This window comes from Zalophus californianus, chromosome 10 (assembly GCF_009762305.2).
Source record: "Zalophus californianus isolate mZalCal1 chromosome 10, mZalCal1.pri.v2, whole genome shotgun sequence".
In the NCBI taxonomy this organism is placed as follows: domain Eukaryota; kingdom Metazoa; phylum Chordata; class Mammalia; order Carnivora; family Otariidae; genus Zalophus; species Zalophus californianus.
The window spans coordinates 64,789,415-64,810,091 of NC_045604.1; the positions used below are offsets into that span (position 1 = coordinate 64,789,415).

Genomic DNA, 20,677 nt, shown 5'->3' on the forward strand with positions numbered 1-20,677 from the left:
AATGCACACCATAAACCGTTTGTCTGCCTCAAAGAAGTCAACCTTGTAATTCTAGATGCTGTGGTGTAGCTCTCCCCACCTGCCCACCCCCTCACAGACCACAAAGCGTGTGAGTGAGCATGTTGTACTCCAAGTGTGTTTGGGAGTCGTGGCTGTCAGCCGACCCGATCTCCCAGATGGTGTGTGCTTCAGGCTCTGACCCACTTTAGTAGAGCCCACCCCGGGCCCTCAGCCCTCAGAGCCCCATCAAGGACCTGGGAGCGGTGCCCACTTAAGACAAGTGCAGAATGAAAAGCTATTCAGGATACCGTGACAGCAGCTGGGGCCTATTTTCAGGGCCGGGGGCATTAAGACATATTGATATTAGTCACTAAAACTAGCAAGAAAGTGTATCTGAGCCAGAGTCTGCAGGGGTGGGGGTGGGGGGAATCTGGTCTTCCTAGGACTTGGTTGATCAGCCTTGTTGCTAGCACCTGCCCCATTTGTTCTCCGGAATCCAGATCATTGTGATGTCAGCTGTGTGCTCACGTGTGTCAGGGGGTTAGCATGCTTTCCCACACTCTTGTGAGAGCCTCCTTTCGATCAGTCTGGTCTGTTCTTTAATCTCTGTTCGTCTTTCTTCGAGACTCGCAGTTTTGGGCTTGGCCATTGTGCTGGGGTACAGAGCTCTATAAAACAGCTGAGCTGATAGCGGCCAGCAGGCTCTGCACCTGCCCGTGCCTGGTGCTGTCTCCCTCCATAAAGTCTGTCCTCGGAGGCTCTCTTGTTGGGTGAGGCTATTGGAGGACACAGTGTAGGACTGAAGCACCAGGCTAGGGGCCAGAGATAGGTTTAACACAGAACACCAGGAGAATCAGATGTCTGTCAGCAGGTGCCGGGGATCCAGGGCCCCATGATGGACGTGGCAGTGGAGATAAGCTCCTTTCAGGTTAGGTGACCTTGTCTCGCTTATTTATGGTGATTATTAAGAGAAATGCTATCAGACATGATCAGCATAAATCAAAAGCAACTTCTTTAAGAAGCCATAAAACTCCTCAAAGGAAATTCCTAGCTAGATGACTGGATTGTACAATTCCTAGAGATGTTTGAAACTGCAGAGGAGACGGGCAGTTATCTTTTATCCGAGATTGCTTTTGAATTGGAAAATTGTAATGATTTGGTTGAAAAACGAACTAGAAATAGATCACAAGGAGGATAACCTTGACCTCTGAGTGCTTTGGAGTGTGTAGCATGAGAAACAACCAAATGTCATTAAGCTCACCTTATGGGTCCCATTCCTGGAGACCGATGTTGGTGGAAAGTGCATGGAATTCGCCAGAGTGTGGTGTAGTGAGAAGACTGAGCTGGAGAACAGGAGACTTGGGCTCTTGGGCTGTGGCCTTCAGGGAATAACTACCCTCTCTGGGCTCACATAAAAGTAAAATGAGGGGGTTGGTAGAACACCAACACTGTCTCTCTGGTGTTCACATCGTAGGGAACAATGCAGGTAACGTAAAGAACGTTGGTGGTCATATGACTTCCTTTCCATAAGATGATCCATAGTCCATGGGATTTCTTTTATTAAATCTTGATCCATCCCCCTCTTCTGTGCTCTTAGAGCTCGCTGACACACAAGGTTCGAGCATGGTGGGGAGGGGCGGGCAGCATCGAAGACAAGGCCACTTTAAGAAGTTTGTCATCTAATTGGAGACAAAGCAGGAGAAGCATGGAGCAGAACGGTGACCGAGGTAAAGTGCTGAGTCCCGAGTGGGGTCATGAGGCATAAGTGTGGGAAGCGTTCAGACGCGGGGCAGGCCCAGCGTGACAGCAGTCTGCTGGGAAGCACTGCAACCGAGCCTCATAGGAGGTTAGGGCAGAGGGGGTGGAGGCCCTTGTGGGCTGAGGCACTGAGGGGAACACAAGCCCGGGCAGCAGGAGCATGGCCTGTGGGCAACAGGGTGAGATTAACCCACCAAGGGGGTGTTCTTGTCGGATGTAATGACTGTAGATGATGTAAGCCCAGGCCGACTTACACCTCCCCTGCGGGGCAGCTAGAGTACGGATTGTCATCGGCGGTGGGGCATCCACCTCGGTTCTTGGCCAGATAGGTTCTTGTTTTGTCCCTGCCTCTCCACGGAGCTGTGACCCCAGATCTGCTCGAGAAAAACGAAGTCCCTAAAAAAGATCTGTGTAGGCGATCGTGTCAAAGTCTCGAGGGTGCCCGGAGTCTAGGCCTCTCCTGTGTCCTTTTTGTGTTGTTGCTGATCTTCACTTCCTGAAGCAGGCGTCATATTTCATCAAGGACAGGGGGGACGGGAAGAGGGGGATGATAGACCCCCCCAGCCTTTAAGGATGCTGTCTCGTAGCTACGCACAGCACTTCTGCCGATGCCCCATCAGTGGGAGCTTGAGGTGCATGTCCCAGGGGCATGGTCCCCATCCTGGCAGCTGTGCACCCTTCTCCTGTTCTCTCCCCTTCACGGAGGAATCAGAGAGTGGGTATCGGGGACAGCTAGCCATCTGTCACAGGGTGTCAAGCGTGTTGAATAGGGTCTGGCACATAATCAGTGCTTCTCACAGTGTTGGCTGTCGCTATAAGCAAAAAAGCAATGTGTTTTACAACTATTCCTATAATACCAAATACTAGGACCCCTTTTCCCAGAACACAAGCATCTCTTGAATTCCATGGTAACACACAGTCATGCTGAGGGTGGGGCCAGTATGGCCGACGGGTCTAGACCGTGTGTTTTGGGGTGCGTGTGTGCGTGTGCCTGCACACATGTGGTTCATGGGTGGAGATTGGAGGTGGCTTTAAAGGGAAGGCAGGGAGTTGGTGAGCTTTTGGAGGTGAAGCCAGATTAAGGGAGTAACTGTTGAGGTGCATGGCAGGGCATTGGCATGTTTCACAGTCAGCCCTGCCACAGACCCTGGGGTGCCTATCAGGGTCCCAGCACGCACATCAGAAAATATGTTCATTTTAAAAGACTGAAATTCAAAAAGATAAACTTTGGGCTTCATTCCCTCCTCAGGTTCTCAGAGACGGAGGCTCATCCCGGCACTGTCCCTTGATACCCCCTCCCCTGTAAGAAAGCCCGTCAGCAGCACTGGGGTCCGCTGGGTGGACGGCCCCTTGCGCAGCACCCAGAGGGGCCTCGGGGAACCTTTTGAGATCAAAGTATATGAAATTGATGACGTAGAGCGGCTACAGCGGCGACGTGCGGGCAGCAGCAAGGTGAGCTGTCTCGTCCCCACACGGTGGCAGCCCCCCCCTCCCCCGGCCCCAGCCCTCAGGCAGGTGCTGGAGCAGCGTCCTGAGTGGCACGCTCAGACCTGCGGAGACTTCCTTGCAGGGTCCTGGGGCGGGGAGGGGAGTCAGTGGCTCTGCCCCAGCTCTTGGGCTGTGGCCTTCCGGCTCAACCGCTGGGGGAGCTGCCAGTTCTGGGAGCTTGTCTGGCTCCAGCCTGGAACCCCAGGCTCCTCAATGTAAGACATGCCCACGATAGAGTCCTACCCTGTGGCTGGCTGAGCGGACTCGGGCAAAAGGCGCAAACATGGCTGGGAGAACCCAGTCCCTCCCAGCTCCCTCATCGCTGACTGCGCACAGAGCATTCCCATCTCCAAGAGGTGGCCTGCATTCGAGCTGGGGGGCCTCTTCTCCCTCTCTCCACACAACTCCACTCCTCCTCTGCCTTCTAGGAGGTCACGTGCTTCAACGCGAAACTGAAAATTCTGGAACATCGCCAGCAGAGAATCGCCGAGGTCCGGGCCAAGTACGAGTGGCTGATGAAGGAGCTGGAGATCACCAAACAGTATCTGATGCTGGACCCCAACAAGTGGCTCAGCGAATGTAAGGCCCCGGGTTCCTTCCTATCATTGGGGCTGCCGGGTTTGCCAGCTCAACGGGCCTGCACACAGCCCAGAGGGAGGTGTACGCAGACCGTGTGGGGCTCTGGGGGCCCACAGCCTCGCTCTTCTCAGGGAAGATAGGGGGATGGGCAGCAAAGGTGTAGCCAGTATTGCTCTTGCAAGAATTTTTCTCATGTGTCTCAGTCCCAAGCACCTGAAAATGAGATTCCCCTCTCCCTGCATTTGGCAGAAGATCCCCCAGACTTGAAGCTGAGTTACAAGTCTGCTCCTAGACCACAAAATCACATTGCATGTCTAGCCCGAACGACATAAGACTTTCTAGAGCTCCTAATAGGGTAGAGTGTGCAATCCTAGAAAAGCCTCACAAAGAACCCAGAAAGCAAGGAAAACATTTTTGAGAGGGAAAGAATAGCATTCACTGTGTTATTTCTGTTCAATAGAAAGCCCAGGATGACAGTTAACCATCTCATAACAATTCAGAACAATTTTGCTCTCTGACAGATTCAATTGTCTTGTATTTATTTGCTCCTAACCATTCTATTTACCACAAAATAAAGCTCAAATTGGGTCCCAGCTATTTCATTGATAGGGGACTCAACATTGGAAGACTTAGTCTGTGGAATAAAATGCATGACTGCCATTAAAATTCCTTTCCCTCCCTTGTCCGACACTCACCAGCCCCCCAGCCTCCCTGTGCCTTGCTCCCTTCACCCCTATCCCCTGCATGCCAATCACGTGGGATGACCACCATCATGCGGACTGGCCTGGATGCTGGCTCTCCCACATACTAGCTGTGGGACCTCGGGGAAGACGCCTAACCTCTGTGAGCCTTAATTTCCTTAACATAATGGAGAGCCCACTTCATAGGGTGTTGTGAGGTGTGAGCACTGCTGGGCCCATGATGAAGGCCCGGTATCCGGTAGTAAGATGATGATTATTATCCCAGAGTTGAACCAAATAGAAGACCGCTCCCTCGTGCCTGCTTCCACAGTGCACCGACTTAGGTCCTATGTGAGAGGTCTGGACAGAGACATGCTCTCGGGGTGTTGTCATCCCAGGCACTGGCGGGGGAGAGGACATGAACGAGGACAGTAGCTAAAGTCTGGCTGTGGCACAAATACAGGGCCCAGTGCTTCCTTCTCTCCCATCGTGGCTTCTCATCTCCTCTGTCCATGAATTCCAGGTAGTTCAGGTCCTGGGGTGCCCCTGCAGGCAGCCCCCCTTCATTTGTACTGTTTGCATTAGAGCTTTCTGTTTTGAGAGCTGTTTATGCCTCAGGCAGGCTCGAGAACGGTCTTCATCTCACGAAGTCACCTTTTTTCCCGGGATGGGAGCAGACGTACACATCGGCACACACGTGTAGGTGCTTCCAGGAAGTAGTCACTCCCTTCATGCCTTTGTACGTGTCAAGAATCAGCAATCGTTTGATGCTGAGGAAGGGAATGAACAGGAGGCCACATGAAAGGAGAAACACAGATCATTCCTTTAAGATGAAATGAAACCAAGAATGAGCAAAAAAAAAGAACAAACCCCAATAAAGCAGCACGGTATTTGCTGGGTGTGGGTGATAAGTCAAATACTGGCATAGAAATCTATGTGCCGACATCCATTTTGATTTTTCTTTCTTAATTCTGATGCCACCTTTGAGGTGGTCTAGTAGCAGCCTGAGGAGGTTATGTCCTGCTGGGTTCTTTTTTTGGTTTTCAAAAATTTTACTGCTTTCTTTATTGCAGCCTAGTTGACACACACGGTTACACTAGTTTTAGGTGTACAACATACAGATACTGTACGTTATGCCGTGCTCACCCCAAGTGTGGTTACCATCTGTCACCATACAAGGCCGAGACAGAACCATCGACTTTATTCCCTACGCTGTGCCTTCCATACCCGTGACTTATTCATTCCATACCTGGAAGCCTGTACCTGCCCATCCCTCCAACCCCTCCTCCCCTCTGGCAACCACCAGTTTGCTCTCTGTACTTATGGGTCTGTTTCTGTTTTTTGGCTTGTTCATTTTCTTGTATCTTTTAAATTCCACATATAAGTGAAATCAAATGCTATGTTTTCCCCTTAGCATAATACCCTCAGGGTCCATTTATGTTGTTGCAGATGGAAAGATCTTAATCTTTTTTATGGCTGAGTAATATTCCAGTGTGTGTGTGTGTGTGTGTGTGTGTGTGTGTGTGTACGCACATGCGAGTGTGGGTACTATGTATATAACAGCCATTCTGACAGGTTTGAGGGGACACCTCATTGTGGCTTTGATTTGCATTTCCCTTATGTTGAGCATCTTTTCATGTGTCTGTTGGCCATCTGCATGTTTTCCTTGGAAAAAATGTCTGATCAGGTCCTCTACCTATTTTTTAAATGGATTATTTGTGGGTTTTGATCTTGAGTTGTATAAGTTCTTTATATACTTTGGATATTAACCCCTTATGAAATATATTTGCAAATATTTTCTACCATTCAGCAGGTTGCCTTTTTGTTTTGTCGATGGCTTCCTTCACTGTGCAAAAGCTTTTTATTTGTTGTAGTCCCAATAGTTTATTTTTGCTTTTGTTTCTCTTGCCTCAGGAGACATAACCTAGAAAAATGTTGCTAAGGCCAATGTCCAAGAGATTACTGCCTTTTTTTTTTTACAGGTTTTGTGGTTTCAGGTCTCACATTTGGGTCTTTAATCCATTTTGAGTTTATTTTTGTGTGTGGTATAAGAAAATGGTCCAGTTTCATTCTTTGCATATAGCTATCCAGTTTTCCCAGTGTTATTTATATATTATTCAGTTAGCCAACATATAGTACATCATTAGTTTTTGATGTAGTGTTCAATGATTCATTAGTTGAGTCTAACACCCAGTGCTCATTACAACATGTGACCTCCTTAATACCCATCACCTGGTTACCCCATCCCCCTCCCTTCTATAACCCTCAGTTTGTTTCCCAGAGTCCAGAGTCTCTCATGGTTAAAGAAGATGTGGTTCGTATATACAATGGAATATTACCTGATGCCATTTATTAAAAACACGCTATCTTTTCACCATTGTACATTTTTACCTCCCTTGTCATAGATTAATTGACCATATAAGCATGGGTTTATTCCTTTGGCTCCCTATCTGTTCCATTGGTCTTTCTATTTTTGTGCCAGTTTCATGCTGTTTTGATTACCATAGCTTTGTAGTGTACCTTAAAACCTGGGACTGTGATACCTACAAATTTGTTCTTCTTTCTCAAGATTGCTTTTTGGGGTCCTTTGTGGTTCCATACAGATTTTAGCACAGTTTGTTCTAGTTCTGTGAAATTACTATTTGTATTTTGATAGGGATTACATTGAATCTGTAGCTTGCTTTGGGTAGTATGGACATTTTAACAATATTAATTCTTCTAATCCATGAGCATGGTATATCTTTCCATTTGTTTATGTTGTCTTCAATTTCTTTCATCAATTATTTTATAGTTTTTAGAGTATAGATATTCCACCTCCTTGGTTAAGTTTCTTCCTAGGTATTTTATTCTTTTTGGTGCAATTGTAAATTGTTTTGTTTTTTTTTTTAATTTCTCTTTCTGCTAGTTCATTATTCTTGTATAGAACTGCAACTGATTACTGTATATTAATCTCATATCCTGCAACTTTCCTGAGTTCATTTATTACTCTTAATGGTTTCTTGGTAGAGTCTTTAGGGTTTTCTATATAAAGTATCATAGTATCTGCAAATAGTGACAGTCTTACTTCTTCCTTACCAATTTGGATGCCTTTTATTTCTTTTTATTGTCTGATTTTTGTGGCTAGGACTTCCAGTACTATGTTGGATAAAAATGAGTGGGCATCCTTATCTTATTCCTGATCTGAGAAGAAAAGCTCTGTTTTTCACCACTGAGGATGACGTTAGCTGTGGGTTTGCCCTATGTGGCCTTTATTATGTTGAGGTATGTCCCTCTAAAACCATGAACATATGTTCTTTGTTAAATGCTTTTTCTGCATCTATTGAGATGATCCCATAGATAAAAACTTCAATTTGTTAATGTGGTGTATCACGTTGATTGATTTGTGGATACTGAACCATTTTTGCACCCGTGGAATAAATTCCACTTCATCATGATGAATGATTCTCCTAATGTATTGTTGGATGCGGTTTGCTAATATTTTGTTGAAGACTTTAGTATGTATATTCGTCAGAAATATTGGCCGGTAGTTTTCTTTTTTTTATAGTGTCTTTATCTGACTACAGTATCAGGGTAATGCTGGCCTCATAGAATGAATTTGGAAGCTTCCTCTTCTACTTTTTTGAAGCAGTTTGAGGAGAGTATGTATTAACTCTTCTTTAAATGTTTGGTAGAATTCACTTGTGAATCCATCTAGTCCTGGACTTTTGTTTGTTGGGAGTTTCCGATTGTTTGTATTGATTCAATTTTATTACTAGTAATTAGTTCAGATTCTCTGTGTCCTCCTGATTCAGTTTTGGAAAATGGTATATTTTTAGGAATTTATCCATTTCTTCTAGGCAGTTCATTTTGTTGGCATATTTTTCATTACAGTCTTTTATAATCCTTTGTATGTCTGTGATATTGGTTGTTACTTTTCCTTTTTTCTTTATCTGAGTGCTCTTTTTTTCTGATGAGTATGGCTGAAAGTTTATCAATTTTGTTTTTCTTTTCAAAGAACCAGCTCTTGGTTTCATCTTTTCTATTTTTTTGGTCTCTATTTCATTTATTTCTGCTCTGATCTTTATTATTTCCTTTCTTCTACTAGCTTTGAGCTTTCTTCTTTTCTAGTTCATCTGTGTATAAGATTAGATTGTTGCAGATTTTTCTCGTTTCTTGAGGTAGACCTGTATTACTTCCCACCTAGAACTACTTTCACTGTATCCCATTTGGACCATTGTGTTTTCATTTTCGTTTGTCTCCATGTATTTTTTTTTTCATTTCTTCCTTGATTTCTTCATTGACACATTGGTTGTTTAGCCTCTACAGGATTGTGGTTTTCAATTTTTTTCCTGTAATTGATTTCTACTTTCATACCACTGTGGTTGGAAAAGATATTTGATATGATTTCAATCTTCATAAATTTATTAAGACTTGTTTTGTGTCTGGACATGTGATCCATCCTGGAGAATTCCCATGTGCACCTGAAAATAATGTGTATTCTGCCATTTTGGGATGGATTGTTCTCTTTGTTAAGTCCATGTGGTCTCATATATCCTCCAAAGCTGATGTTTCCTTATTGATTTTCTGCTTGGATGATCTATCCACTGGTGTTAGTGAGGTATTAAAGTCCCCTACTATTATTGTATGACTGTCAATTTCTCCCTTTATGACTATTAATATTTGCTTTATGTATTTAGGTGCTCTAGTATTGGGTTCATAGATATTTACAATTGTTATAACCTCTCGTTGGATTGATTTCTTTATCATTATGTAATGCCCTTATTTGTCTCTTGTTACTGTTCTTGCTTCAAAGTCTCTTTTGTCTGACAGAAGTACTGCCACCCTGGCTTTTTTTGTTTTTGTTTTTGTTTTTGCTTCTATTTGCATGGTATATCTTTTTCCATCCCTTCACTTTCAGTCTCTATGTGTCTTTAGGTCTGAAGTGAGTTTCTTGTAAGTAGCATGTCAATGGTTCTTGGTTTTTTACCCATTTTATCACCCTGTGTATTTTGATTGGAACATTTAGGCCATTTACACTAAAAGTAATTATCAATATTATGTCCTTATTGCTATTTTGTTAATTGTTCTCTGGTTGTTTTTGTAGTTCTTCTTTGGTCCTTTTTTTCTTCTCTTGCTTTTTTTCCGTGATTGATGACTTCCTTTTAGTGTTATGCTTGGTTTGGTTTCCTTTATTTTTGCATGTCACAGGTTTTTGGTTTGTGGTTCTACAACATCCTAAGTATATAGCAGTCTCTATTAAGTTGAAGGTCACTTAAGTTTGAACACACTCTAAAAGAACTTCATTTTTACTCCTCCTCCACATTTTATATATATGTTGTCATATTTTACATCTTTTTGTGAGTCTCTTTAATTTTTAGATATAATTGGTTTTATTTTCTTTTAACCTTCTTACGAACTTTCTTAAATGCTTGATTTACTACCTTTACTATGTTTGCTTTACTCATGAATTTTTTCCTTTCATAATTTTCTTATGGCCTTTTCTTTTCTACTTAGAGAAGTCTCTTTAAACATTTCCTGTGAGGCTCGTTTAGTGGCAATGAACTCTTTTAACTTTTGTTTGGGCATTTCTTTATCTCCCCTTCAGTTCCTTTTTTTTTTTTTTAAGATTTTATTTATTTATTTGACAGAGACACAGCAAGAGGGGGAACACAAGCAGGAGTAGTGGGAGAGGGAGCAGGGAGCCCGATGCAGGGCTCGATCCCAGGACTCTGGGATCATGACCTGAGCCGAAGGCAGACACTTAATGACTGAGCCACCCAGGCACCCCTCTCCCCTTCAGTTCTGAATGATAATCTTGCCAAGTAGAGTATTCTTGTAGTAGGTTTCTTTTTTTCCTTTTCAGAACTTTGACTATGTCATGCCACTCCCTTCTGGCCTGCCAAGTTTTTGCTGAAAAATCAGCTGATGGTCTTATGAGGTTTCTCTTCTATGTACCTAGTTGCTTCTCTCTTGCTTTGCCTTAAAAATTCTCTTTATATTTAATCTTTGACATTTTAATTATTATATGTCTTGACGTGGACCTTCTTGGTTCACCTCATTTGAAACTCTCTGTGCTTTCTTCCCCAGGCTAGGGATGTTTTCAGCTATTATTTCTTCAAATAAATTTTCTGCCTATTTCTCTTTCTCTTCTCCTTCTGGGACCCCGATAATGTGAATATTAGTATGTCTGATGCTGTCCCAGAGATCCTTAACTTATCATTGTTTGTTGTTGTTGTTATTTTTACTCTTGTCATTCAGCTGAATGCTTTCCATCACCCTGTCTTCCAGATCACTTACTCCTTTTTTGGCCTCCTCTAATCTGCTGTTGATTCCCTCTTATGTATTTTTCATTTCAGTTATCATATTCTTCAACTCTGATTGGTTCTTTATATTTTTGATCTCTTTGTTGAAGTTCTCATTGAGCTCATCCACTCACGCACTCATTGAGCATCTGTCTGACCAGTGCCTTGAACTCTTCATCAGGTAGACTGCATATCTCCTTTTCCTTTAGTTGTTCTTCAGAGGTTTTGTCTTGGCCTCTTGTTTGGAGCATATTCTTCTGTCTCTTCATTTTGTCTGTGTTTCTGTTTCTTCTTATAAACTTGAAGTTTATATGGTCTTGTGTAGGGATGTCCCCTGTGTTGGCCATGTGTACCTGGCATCTTTGGCTGCTGGCTGGCTGGAGTTGTAGCTGATATGCACTGGAGGATGGGGCAATCTGTGCTGGGGCTGCCCAGGTGGGATGGCCAGAGCTAAGGTGGTGCAGGCCAGAGGGTCCCAGGGCTCTCCACACAGAGGGCGTGCTGGTGGGACAGCTGAAGTGGGTTCAAGGCAGGGCATTCCAGGTTCTGGGCAAGGATCACCCTGGCTGGACAACTGGAGCTGAAGCAGGTGTGGTTTGGGGGGGGGGGGTCCCAGGGCACTCTGCACTGGGGGTGCCCTGGCAGGTTGTCTGCAGCTGTAGTGGGACAGGCTTGGAGTATTGCAGGCCCCTGTGTCACCTTGGCAAGATGGCTGGAGCTCTAGTGAGTGCTGTGCAGCACTGTCAGGTGTGTGCTGTGCTGGAACTGGCTTGGTGGGACCGTTGGGGCTGCTGTGGGCTGGGGCAATGGCAGCAGGCCAGCTAGGGTGTCTCGACCCTGCCTCTGTCTGTGCTATCAAGGGGCAGGGGAAACATAAAACATGACACTAGTCATCGCCTGTGCCCTGGAGAGAGTTCTAGGGCTGGTTCCTCTGCATTCTAGTTGCTTTTTTAAACTGTGGCTTTTGTTTTCTGCATCCCAGGGCATCTGGAGCTGGTATGGGCTGAGGGCCCAGGGTTCACTGAGGTGGTGGGCTGGTTCTGACCTGGACCCTGCTCCCTCCTGTGCTATCAAGATAGAGGGTGAATGTAAACCATAATGCTCCCCAGCCCCTCTGACCCGGAGAGTTCCAGCAAAGCCCCTTACTGTGTGGCACAGGGCTGGTTCCTTTCTCTTCTCCTCAGAGACGTTTAAACCTATTTTCCTGTGCCCCAGTGGTGACACATCTGCCGCTGGCCCCTCAGCTCTTTGCTTCCCCAGCAGCTGATGGCATCTCGGGCAGGCAGCAGTGTGGGGGGGTGAGGCTCCCTTCAGTGCTGTGTCTCCACCTCTCTTGTGGTTCTCTGTGTGGTCCCTCCATCCCTTGTTGTACAGAAGGCCTTCAGCCAGCCCTGTTTTTCTTCTTCTTCTTCTTCTTTTTTTTTTATGGAAAGAGCCAAGATGTCCTCTGTTCTTCTTTAGGAGGATTTGCTCCACCTGTGTGTGTGAGGAGGGAGGAGGAGAGTTCAGGGTCCTCCTCCGTCGCCATCTTGGATCCTCCCTCTGTATTTTAAACATTATCCTGACACTCAGGAGCCCTCAGTCTCATTCCCAGCTCTCATCCTCATTGTCTATGACACCAAGTAAGTCGCCTCGCTCCTCGGGATCTCAGCTCACCTGTAAAAGAGGCAGCCTCCATTACAACCCTTGTGTTTTTTTAAAGATTTTATTTATTTGACACAGAGAGACACAGTGAGAGAGGGAACACAAGCAGGGGGAGTGGGAGAGGGAGAAGCAGGCTTCCTGCTGAGCAGGGAGCCCGATGTGGGGCTCGATCCCAGGACCCTGGGATTATGACCTGAGCTGAAGGCAGACACTTAATGACTGAGCCACCTGGGTGCCCCAACCCTTGTTTCAATGGAGTCTGTGTTCCAGTTCCCGAGCCATGTTCCCATTTACCCTCTCATTTTTATTTTACTCTTCATGGCAACTAGAGTCTGGTAAGGGAGGCAGAGTAGCAGTTGTGCCCATCATTTCACATTTAAGGAACCTATGCCGGCGGCGGTGAGGCATGGCCGAGCTGGGGGCGGTCCTAGGCCAGCGTCCTCTTCCAGGGCCATCTCCTCTCCCCTCCCCAGCTGCTGTCCCTGCTGGAGCCCCTGCCACTGCCCTACAGTCACCACTGGACAAAGCGGGGGCCTGGGGACAGGAGGGGATGGCCCCACATCACTGCTCCTTAGGGACAGAAGGAAGCAGACTGCTGCACTGGCCTGACTGTGAGGGACGGCCTCTGGGTCCTGAATCTCTGCTTGTCTTCTGAGTGCAAGGAATCTTAATTATTCTAGATTTTAGCATCATCACTTCCTGAACCACCAGTGCGTATGTGAAAGCAGGAAGCACCCAGAGACAGGGTCAGGTTTTTCAACCTGCTTAGAGAGGCAGCTGCCTATGGCTGTGGGAAGGAATAAAGAGAGAACAAACAGAAGTAGACAAAGGTATAAATGTCACTCAGGTGAGGCCCCCCCCCCAAAAAAGGAGGGGATACTCTGCACCTCAGCTTGGAGATTTATAGCTAATAAAGAAGAACGGCCCTGGTAGAGTCTCACATCCTATGCTGGAGGTGGGTGGAGGTGGGGAGAGCCAGAATGTCGCCTTATCCTTCTGTAGAATCTCAACAGAATGGGAAGGGCCTGAAATCATCATAATGAGTGCGAAGGGCCCCAGTATCCATGCAGGCGGCAAGCAGAGCCCATTGGCAGCCCGAGGGAGGCAGCGGGTCCCATGCTGCCCCAGGTCTCCCCATGGAGGGGCTGGGCAGGGCGGTGACCGGGAGGCCACCCTCCTGCGGTGGCCACATCTCCACCAGGCTTCTCCTTCTTTGCAGTTGACTTGGAGCAGGTTTTGGAGCTGGATTCCCTGGAGTACCTGGAGGCACTGGAGTGCGTGACGGAGCGCCTGGAGAGCCGCGTCAACTTCTGCAAGGCCCATCTGATGATGATCACCTGCTTTGACATCACCTCCCGGCGCCGATGAAGAGCCGGTCCGGCCTGCCAGCCCCTCACTGCCCAGGACCACCCCCCCCCCCCCCAAGCCCCTCGGTGCCGGCGGCTCGGAGACAGCGGAAGGAGGACGAAGGTTGGTGCAAGTCTGGAGGGAGCGCTGAGCGGAAGGCAGTTTTCTTTTGTTTTCTGTAGGAAAGGTGTAAACACCACACATGTGGGAGGAGGAAATGATGGGAAGCCCAAGGGACGTGGAAGCCCCGTGAGACTGAAAAAGCACTTTGAGGAACTTTCGAGAACTTGATACGTAAGAACTGCTGGCGAGAGCCCCCTCTCTTCTCTGGCTTTGCGAGAAGGGGCGAGGGTGCGTGCAGGATTGCTGTCGGAAGCGGACACACAACAGATGACCCAGAGCGACTGATTAAGTGCCTTGCAAATCTTTATTATCCAGTTTGAGACTTTCTTGTGTACAGATGGTGCTACTCCAGATGAAAACACCACCACCACCACAAAAAAGAAAATCAAACGCATTTTTGAAATGTATTTACAGCTCGTTTTCTCTTGGTGTTTTATCCTATTTCTGACTTGCTGTTTCTAAATAAGTAGTGTTTGTAGCTCTGTCCCCTAAGCAGTATTGCATATGAATAAATGTCCACTGTCCTTTACGGTTCTTCTGGTAAGGCCACTCAAACAAACAGAACAGAGAGACTTGATGGGCACAAGCTGGTGTGTTTCCAAAGACAATGGGGACAACAGGTGACACTTTGTGCCACCTCTCACCAGGGGCGCAGGCGGCGGGCACCCTCGTGGGGCAGGTGCGTGTGAGCTTGAGAGAACGGGGACTGCATCTTTCCTGGAAAAGGAACCTTTACGACCGGGGCCTCTGTGTCCTTTGTTTAATCCAGATACAGCCTCTCCCTCCAAGTCCTGACACGCGTACTGATTCCTTTACCCCCAAACCCAGGGTTTTCATGGCCCTCAAAACCTTTTTCATAGTCATTTTTATTCCAGAGACTGGATTCAAAGTTTGAACCAACTCAATAGAGCCATATTTTTTGTTCTCTGGTTCCGCGACATTATTAGAAACGAGATCTTTCCCAGTTTAGAGACCCTCTCAGGCTGGTATATGCTCAGAGACTTGCAACAGTCTTGGTTTAGAACAAGGAAGGATGTTGGGATCACATGACATCTCTGTGGTTCAGACTGCTGCTCAAATGCAAAACAAACATCCCCATCCTCCCATGACCCGAGGCCACCATCCCAAGGAAGGACAAGGCTTGTCCCCCCCAGGCTTGGGTGCAGAAGGCAGAGAGTTTTCCTGTCGTGACTCACACCCCTTGGAGAGGCAGAACACAGAGCTTCGTGCATAGGGCTGTCCCAGGAACATAGGATTTTGTCCTCAGATGGAGGGGCTCACCCTGCCTTGACTCCCTCAGGGATTATCATACCCATTTAGCGATGGAACCCCAAGGCACCAAGTGGCCAGGGGATTATCTGATAACAGCCGTGGAGCGGCAGGGGCCGCCTCCTCCCTCCTGGGGCCGGAAGGTGAGGGTGCTCAGGGTCTTACAGAGTACTATTCGGTTTTGCCCTCCAGCACAGCGTATCATCACGAGCTGATTTCTAGGTTCAACAGTCCTTGCTACCCAACACCTCAGACCCAGCTGCACCCCGAGGAATCAGACCTGAGTGTACGTGTGGACGCATGTGGCCCAGCAGAGCTGGTCAGGGAGCCAGTGATGTTCAGCCAAACTCTGTGCATAGGAGCTGGGGGTCTCGTGAGCCTCATGGTACCCGGTCCTTTACTGGTCGGAACTGGCACAGACGCGCTGATGGCTCATGTGTCTGGAAGTCTGCCCCCCAGACTGGAAGCCAGCCCCATGGATGAGCAGTCCAGCTCTGCTTTGTGTCCGCACCTGCTCTCAGGCAAAGGGACACACAGAGCAGATGCTCACCTCTGAGAGCTGAATGGGCTCTGACATGGTGAAAGGTGCTCCAGAATGGACCGTGCGCCCCTTAGCTTAACAAGTTGTCTGTCACCCTGGGAAGCGGGGCCTCCCCCAGCTCCTCAGCCTTCACCCCAGCCTGCAGGCTCTGGGCATGCCTCTGCCCTCCCAGCACCTGTATGAACGGGCTTGTTGAACAGCAACATTATGGAAGCTTCTGGACCCCAAAGGATGCCCATCTTTTGAGTCTGAGTTTGCATCCCTTTTGGTTGCTGCTCTGACATATACCACTTCGTGAAAAGCCTTTAATTTGGGAAGGGTCAGAGGTGAGTATTCTGGTCTCTGTTGAAAACATGTTCACTTGATGAGTAACCCCACGTACTTAGCTTTTCCCTGGCACATCTCCCCTGGCCCCAAGGTCACCACACAGCGCTGCCTGCCTTAAACAGACCAGCCATGGGGTCCCGTGCCTTTCCTGGAGCGACACCAAATTGAGACATCTACAGAAATTTAAAATCTCAATCCAGGGAATCTTTCCTACTCCCTAAGCCTGCTTTTCTCCACTTGTTGCAACTTTGTGAGCAGCAAAAGGGTTGAATGAAACCGAGAGCCTTCTTACCGAGTCAGACTGGCTTCTCCAAGACGCTGTGCCGTGGAACATCTCTCGGAAAGTTGTTGGCCAACTGTGTGTGGAGGTTCTCCATTCTGGCTTTTTCTTTTCTTTTTCTTTCTTTCCTTTAACACTCAGTGAGCTGCAAACATCTTCATGTACCAAGTACTGCTTAACCACGTGAAGATGTCATGAATTTTGAGCTGTGATGGTTCCTGGTTCTTCCCAGAAGTTGACTAAACCAACGATGCTCTTCAGGCACAAAGGGAAGCAGGTGTGGCCAACTCTTTCAAGGCAGTCCCAATAACTGAGGAACGCCTCATCCAATGACCAGATGTGACGGAGCTCCACAGTTTGGTGAGAACCCAAGAAGCAAAGAGGAATGTCAAAGAACCCACTTCCATGTCCTTATCCGCAACCAGAAGGACCAGAAACTTTCTATGTGAAATTAACATCTAGATCCATCAGCCTTTATTCCTGGTCTGAAATCTGCCCAAATAGTTTAGTGTGAGGTGAAGCATTGGCCGCACAACAAAACTCAGACCCACAAAAGGGAAATGGCGATACTGCTTCCGGGGAGTAAATCCAGATTACTTTCCATGAGGTTGGTTCGTGCTGTGACCGAGTGACATTGGGCTTATCCTGGGCTTGCAGTCCCCACCTGAGAGCTGCAACCTTGGATCTTCTGGTCCTTGAATTCCCCTGTGCATCACGGGGAAGCTGTCGCTGACGTTCATCTCTTCCAGATTTGAAATCAGAACACCCCGTGTGTGGTTTGATCTCCAGTCGCTATTCCAAACACAGGGAGCTCATGACAGATGCAGAGGGCAGTCTCTGCGGACGCCAGTGGGGGTCCTTCAAGGGACCCTGAGCTGGGGCGGGGGTGGAAGCCGGGACAAGAAGCCAGGCAGCTCAGCCTGAGGAACTCGGCAGGCAAGAATCTGGCCAGTTGTCATAAATTAGCCTTATGCTTCAAGTCTCTGTCCCTGGAAGGTGGCAGTGATCTCACTGTGGCCACAAAAGCCATCTGGGCAGATGGTTCGAAAAGTCTGACACACACACAACTTATGTTCGTTCTTGGACTTCTGTGCATGCTGAGCAAGAAGCCCTTCTCTGGGCTCCAGATTCTAAAGTTATGGCGAATCTGGGTTGATCCGTAACCCTTTCCATAGGTGTTCCTGTGGGAAAGCAGCTGATGGACCTGGTCTTCATGGGAGAGAGGGCCAGGCTTACGAGAGCCTGTAGACACCGTGGCCAGCATCCTTGGCCACAGCCGATGTGTAGTTGAGGCTTCCAAAAATTCCAAAAAGGATTTCAGGCTGTGAAAGAAAGAACTAAAGATATCTATTTCATAATTGAAACCAGAAGAAATCATGAGTTGACTCATTGTTCCTTCCTTCCGGAATATCAGCCCACTCTGAGCATATACTGAAAGAGTCCCTTGCTTTTAAAGGCTATTTCTTTTAAACCCTGAAACCATGTCAGTAAGAAACAGGTAGAAAGTCTTGTCACAACTAGTTGATGCTGAAAACAGCCCGGTCCCACTGTCCCCGGGGCCTCGGGCAGTGCAGCCAGGCCTTCTGTGACAGAGGGACACAGCTCATCACTGCCCCACAGGAGACCCGGCCGCACAGAGAAAAGCCAGTGCAGCCCACTCCGCTCTGTGCCCCATGAAGCCAGGCCACATGCCCAGCTCCCCTGACACTGCCGATAAGTGGCCTAAAGTGGTCGGGGAGGAGGGTAGTCAGGGCACAGGCCCTACAAATATCACGTTCCTTTGGACTGGAATCTCTTTCTCCTCCTCCAGCAAATATCTGTCAACATTTGTGGGTAAGAACTCATAAATTGTATCCCTTAGCAATTTCCCTAAAACACACACACATATTTTATAATTACAGACTGTTCATTTCCAGATAAAAACCTAATTCCAATCCAGGAGAGGCTCTTGTAACTCAAGCCCAGCTTCTCATAGAAGTTCTCTGTCCATTCTTAAAAGCTGGTTTACCCATCCCTAAACAAATACACTCTGCTTCTGGGTGGCCCTCCGCAGAACCGGACACTGATGTCCTAACAACAGGCACGGAGCAGGTGCTCAAGGTGGCAGGCAGTCTTCAGCGCGCCCAGTGAACACACTCTGAAAGCCCCATGTCCCTGCACATCGGGGTGGGCGCCGAGCTCGGGGCATGCGCACACCGGCTCCATTCCCCACCCCGCTAACCAACAGCCCACAGTCCTGTTCCATTGTAGGAAGAAGTATAATTGATTTGTAAGCTCAGGATATTGTCGTGTAGCCTCGCCTGTGTTTTGTGATTCATTTCTACATCACAGTTGGAAGTGCGGTCCAAGGGCAATGCACTGAAGTGTACGGGGGGTGCATCTGCAGCTGTTCTTGCCCCTCGCTCTCGTGAGCTCCGTTAATGGAGGCAGGGTCCCGGGGGCAGAAAGATAAATCAATCAGGAGACCAGGGATGAGGATCCAGTCCTCAAAGTGTCAAGCTACATTCAACATCTAAGCCGTTTCCATAGTGAGTAGCTGAGAGAGAAAGATCCCTTCATTTTGAATCTGATGATCATGGGCTTGGAAACCAGCCCTCACAGGCCCGGATGGGATTTCTGAGAAATTTCTGCAAAAAGTACAGACCATATTAGGTCCTCACAGTCCCCTGAGGCCCACGCACCCCTCAGGTGCTACTGAAGGGGGTTTGGAGAAGCAACTGGAGGTCCTGACCTTGGGTATGTGTCGTACCTGTTTGTTCTGGAGAAACCAAAGCACTTTAGTGAGGTTTACAACCCGTAATATTTATGGCATCTTGTCCCCTCCCTGGATGCCTGAGGGGCGGGGAGGGGCTGGGGTCAGTAGTCTCATTTGAGAGGCACCTCTACCTAGGAGAAAAAGCCTGGAGCCAGGAGTCAGGAAGCCAGCGCCCATCCTAGTTCCCTCCCTCGCTATGCAACCCTGGGCTCCCCAGTGGGAGATCGGGGCTCAGAAAAGCTGTCCTTCTGGGATGGTGTAGAGAGAAAATGGTATCCGTGATGGGAAGTGCTTTGAAGAAATTACAGCTCTGTGTAGGAGCTGGGGATCATCATTTCTCGATGAGGAAGCTCAAGTCAATAGTCAGTGACTGAGGCCCAAGTCCACAGAGTCGCTTTAGGGCAGACCGTGACCCGAGTCCAGAATCTTGGGCTCTTCCCATGAGCTGCTGCTTGCACCGGGCGCAGGAACACGTGGCCACACGTCACACCTATGTACTGGCATGTGTGTGTGTGTGCACGGGGCACAGACGGATGCGTGTGTACAGAAGGTGTGTAGCACGGAAAGAGCACAGGACAGAAAGCCGGAGTGTCAGAGGTCCTATGGCCTTGGGTACGTTACCGAACTTCTCCAGAACTCCCATGTTCTAATCTGTAAAATGATGACGTTGTGCTAAATGAGCGTCATGGTTCCTGCGGCTCTAGAAATGTATGTATGTATATATAAATATGCTTATCTGTAGAAATGGGCCAACTTAGAAACTGGAGACAAGGCCTGCCGAGTCATTCATTTGTGTCACAAACAGCCAATTTCACAAACCAGTTCATAGAATCACGTTTTAAGATTCAATGGTAGTAGTTAAGGTCATGGTTTTAAATTCACTGTTTAACTGGATAAAAGATCGGTGCCATTTTAAAAATTAAGCTCTTAGCTTACAAGTGTTGGCTGTTAACCACTTTTTAATAAAGTTCGTGTGTTTAAGGCTGAAATCCCAACCAACCATTCTGTACTTGGGCAGGTCCCAACAGCCTCTTGGCCAACAGGCTGGGTTTTGTGTCTGGGCCCTCACATTGCTATATACACGCTAGCTGTTGGCTTGGTCATGATAACTATGAGCAGGCTACCTGGAGAACAGTCTGGAAGAGAAAGTTCTAGTTCTCAAAAACTGATGACATGAATCCATTAAGCTGTGTGCCATTTCCAGTGAGAAGACATTGTTTGCTGGCTAAGATCTCGGACTTTTTGTGGCATATGAGGTGTAAAATGTTGTCAAAAAAGAATCTGGTGTTTAAAAAGAATCAAACTATGGTGGCATTAAATGTTCACTTCTATTCTACTCCGAGTCCTGGGTGCCTATCTAATGTATCCTTCTGTTCAGAGGGGGACACAATTCAGGGCCAGGATGGCGGGTTCTTCTCCCTAGAGCAACCGCCTGGCTGGGGGCTTCCTCCCAGGCCCCTAGGGACCTCCCAGGCCGAGTCCTGTCTCCAACAAGTTCGGACACTTGGCCAGGGCTAGGTGGCTATGGGGGCTGAGTCCCAGAGACCCAACATCGCGTGGCATCCCTGAGAGTCAGCCACTAGGCTCTTAGAGTACCCCTCCCCA

The 20,677-nt window shown here is 47.7% G+C and overlaps 1 protein-coding gene across 1 annotated transcript in view; it reads left to right on the forward strand.

Annotated features, from left to right (window-relative positions):
- KIF26B (kinesin family member 26B) overlaps window positions 1-20,391 on the forward strand; it is a 442,287-nt gene extending 421,896 nt beyond the window's left edge. Inside the window, exons 13-15 of the mRNA XM_027612815.2 lie at window positions 3,008-3,210; window positions 3,675-3,825; window positions 13,650-20,391. Of these exons, the coding sequence (XP_027468616.1) occupies window positions 3,008-3,210; window positions 3,675-3,825; window positions 13,650-13,798 (503 nt within the window). The 3' untranslated portion in view covers window positions 13,799-20,391. The remainder of the gene's footprint in view (window positions 1-3,007; window positions 3,211-3,674; window positions 3,826-13,649) is intronic.
- The last annotated feature ends 286 nt before the right edge of the window (window positions 20,392-20,677 follow it).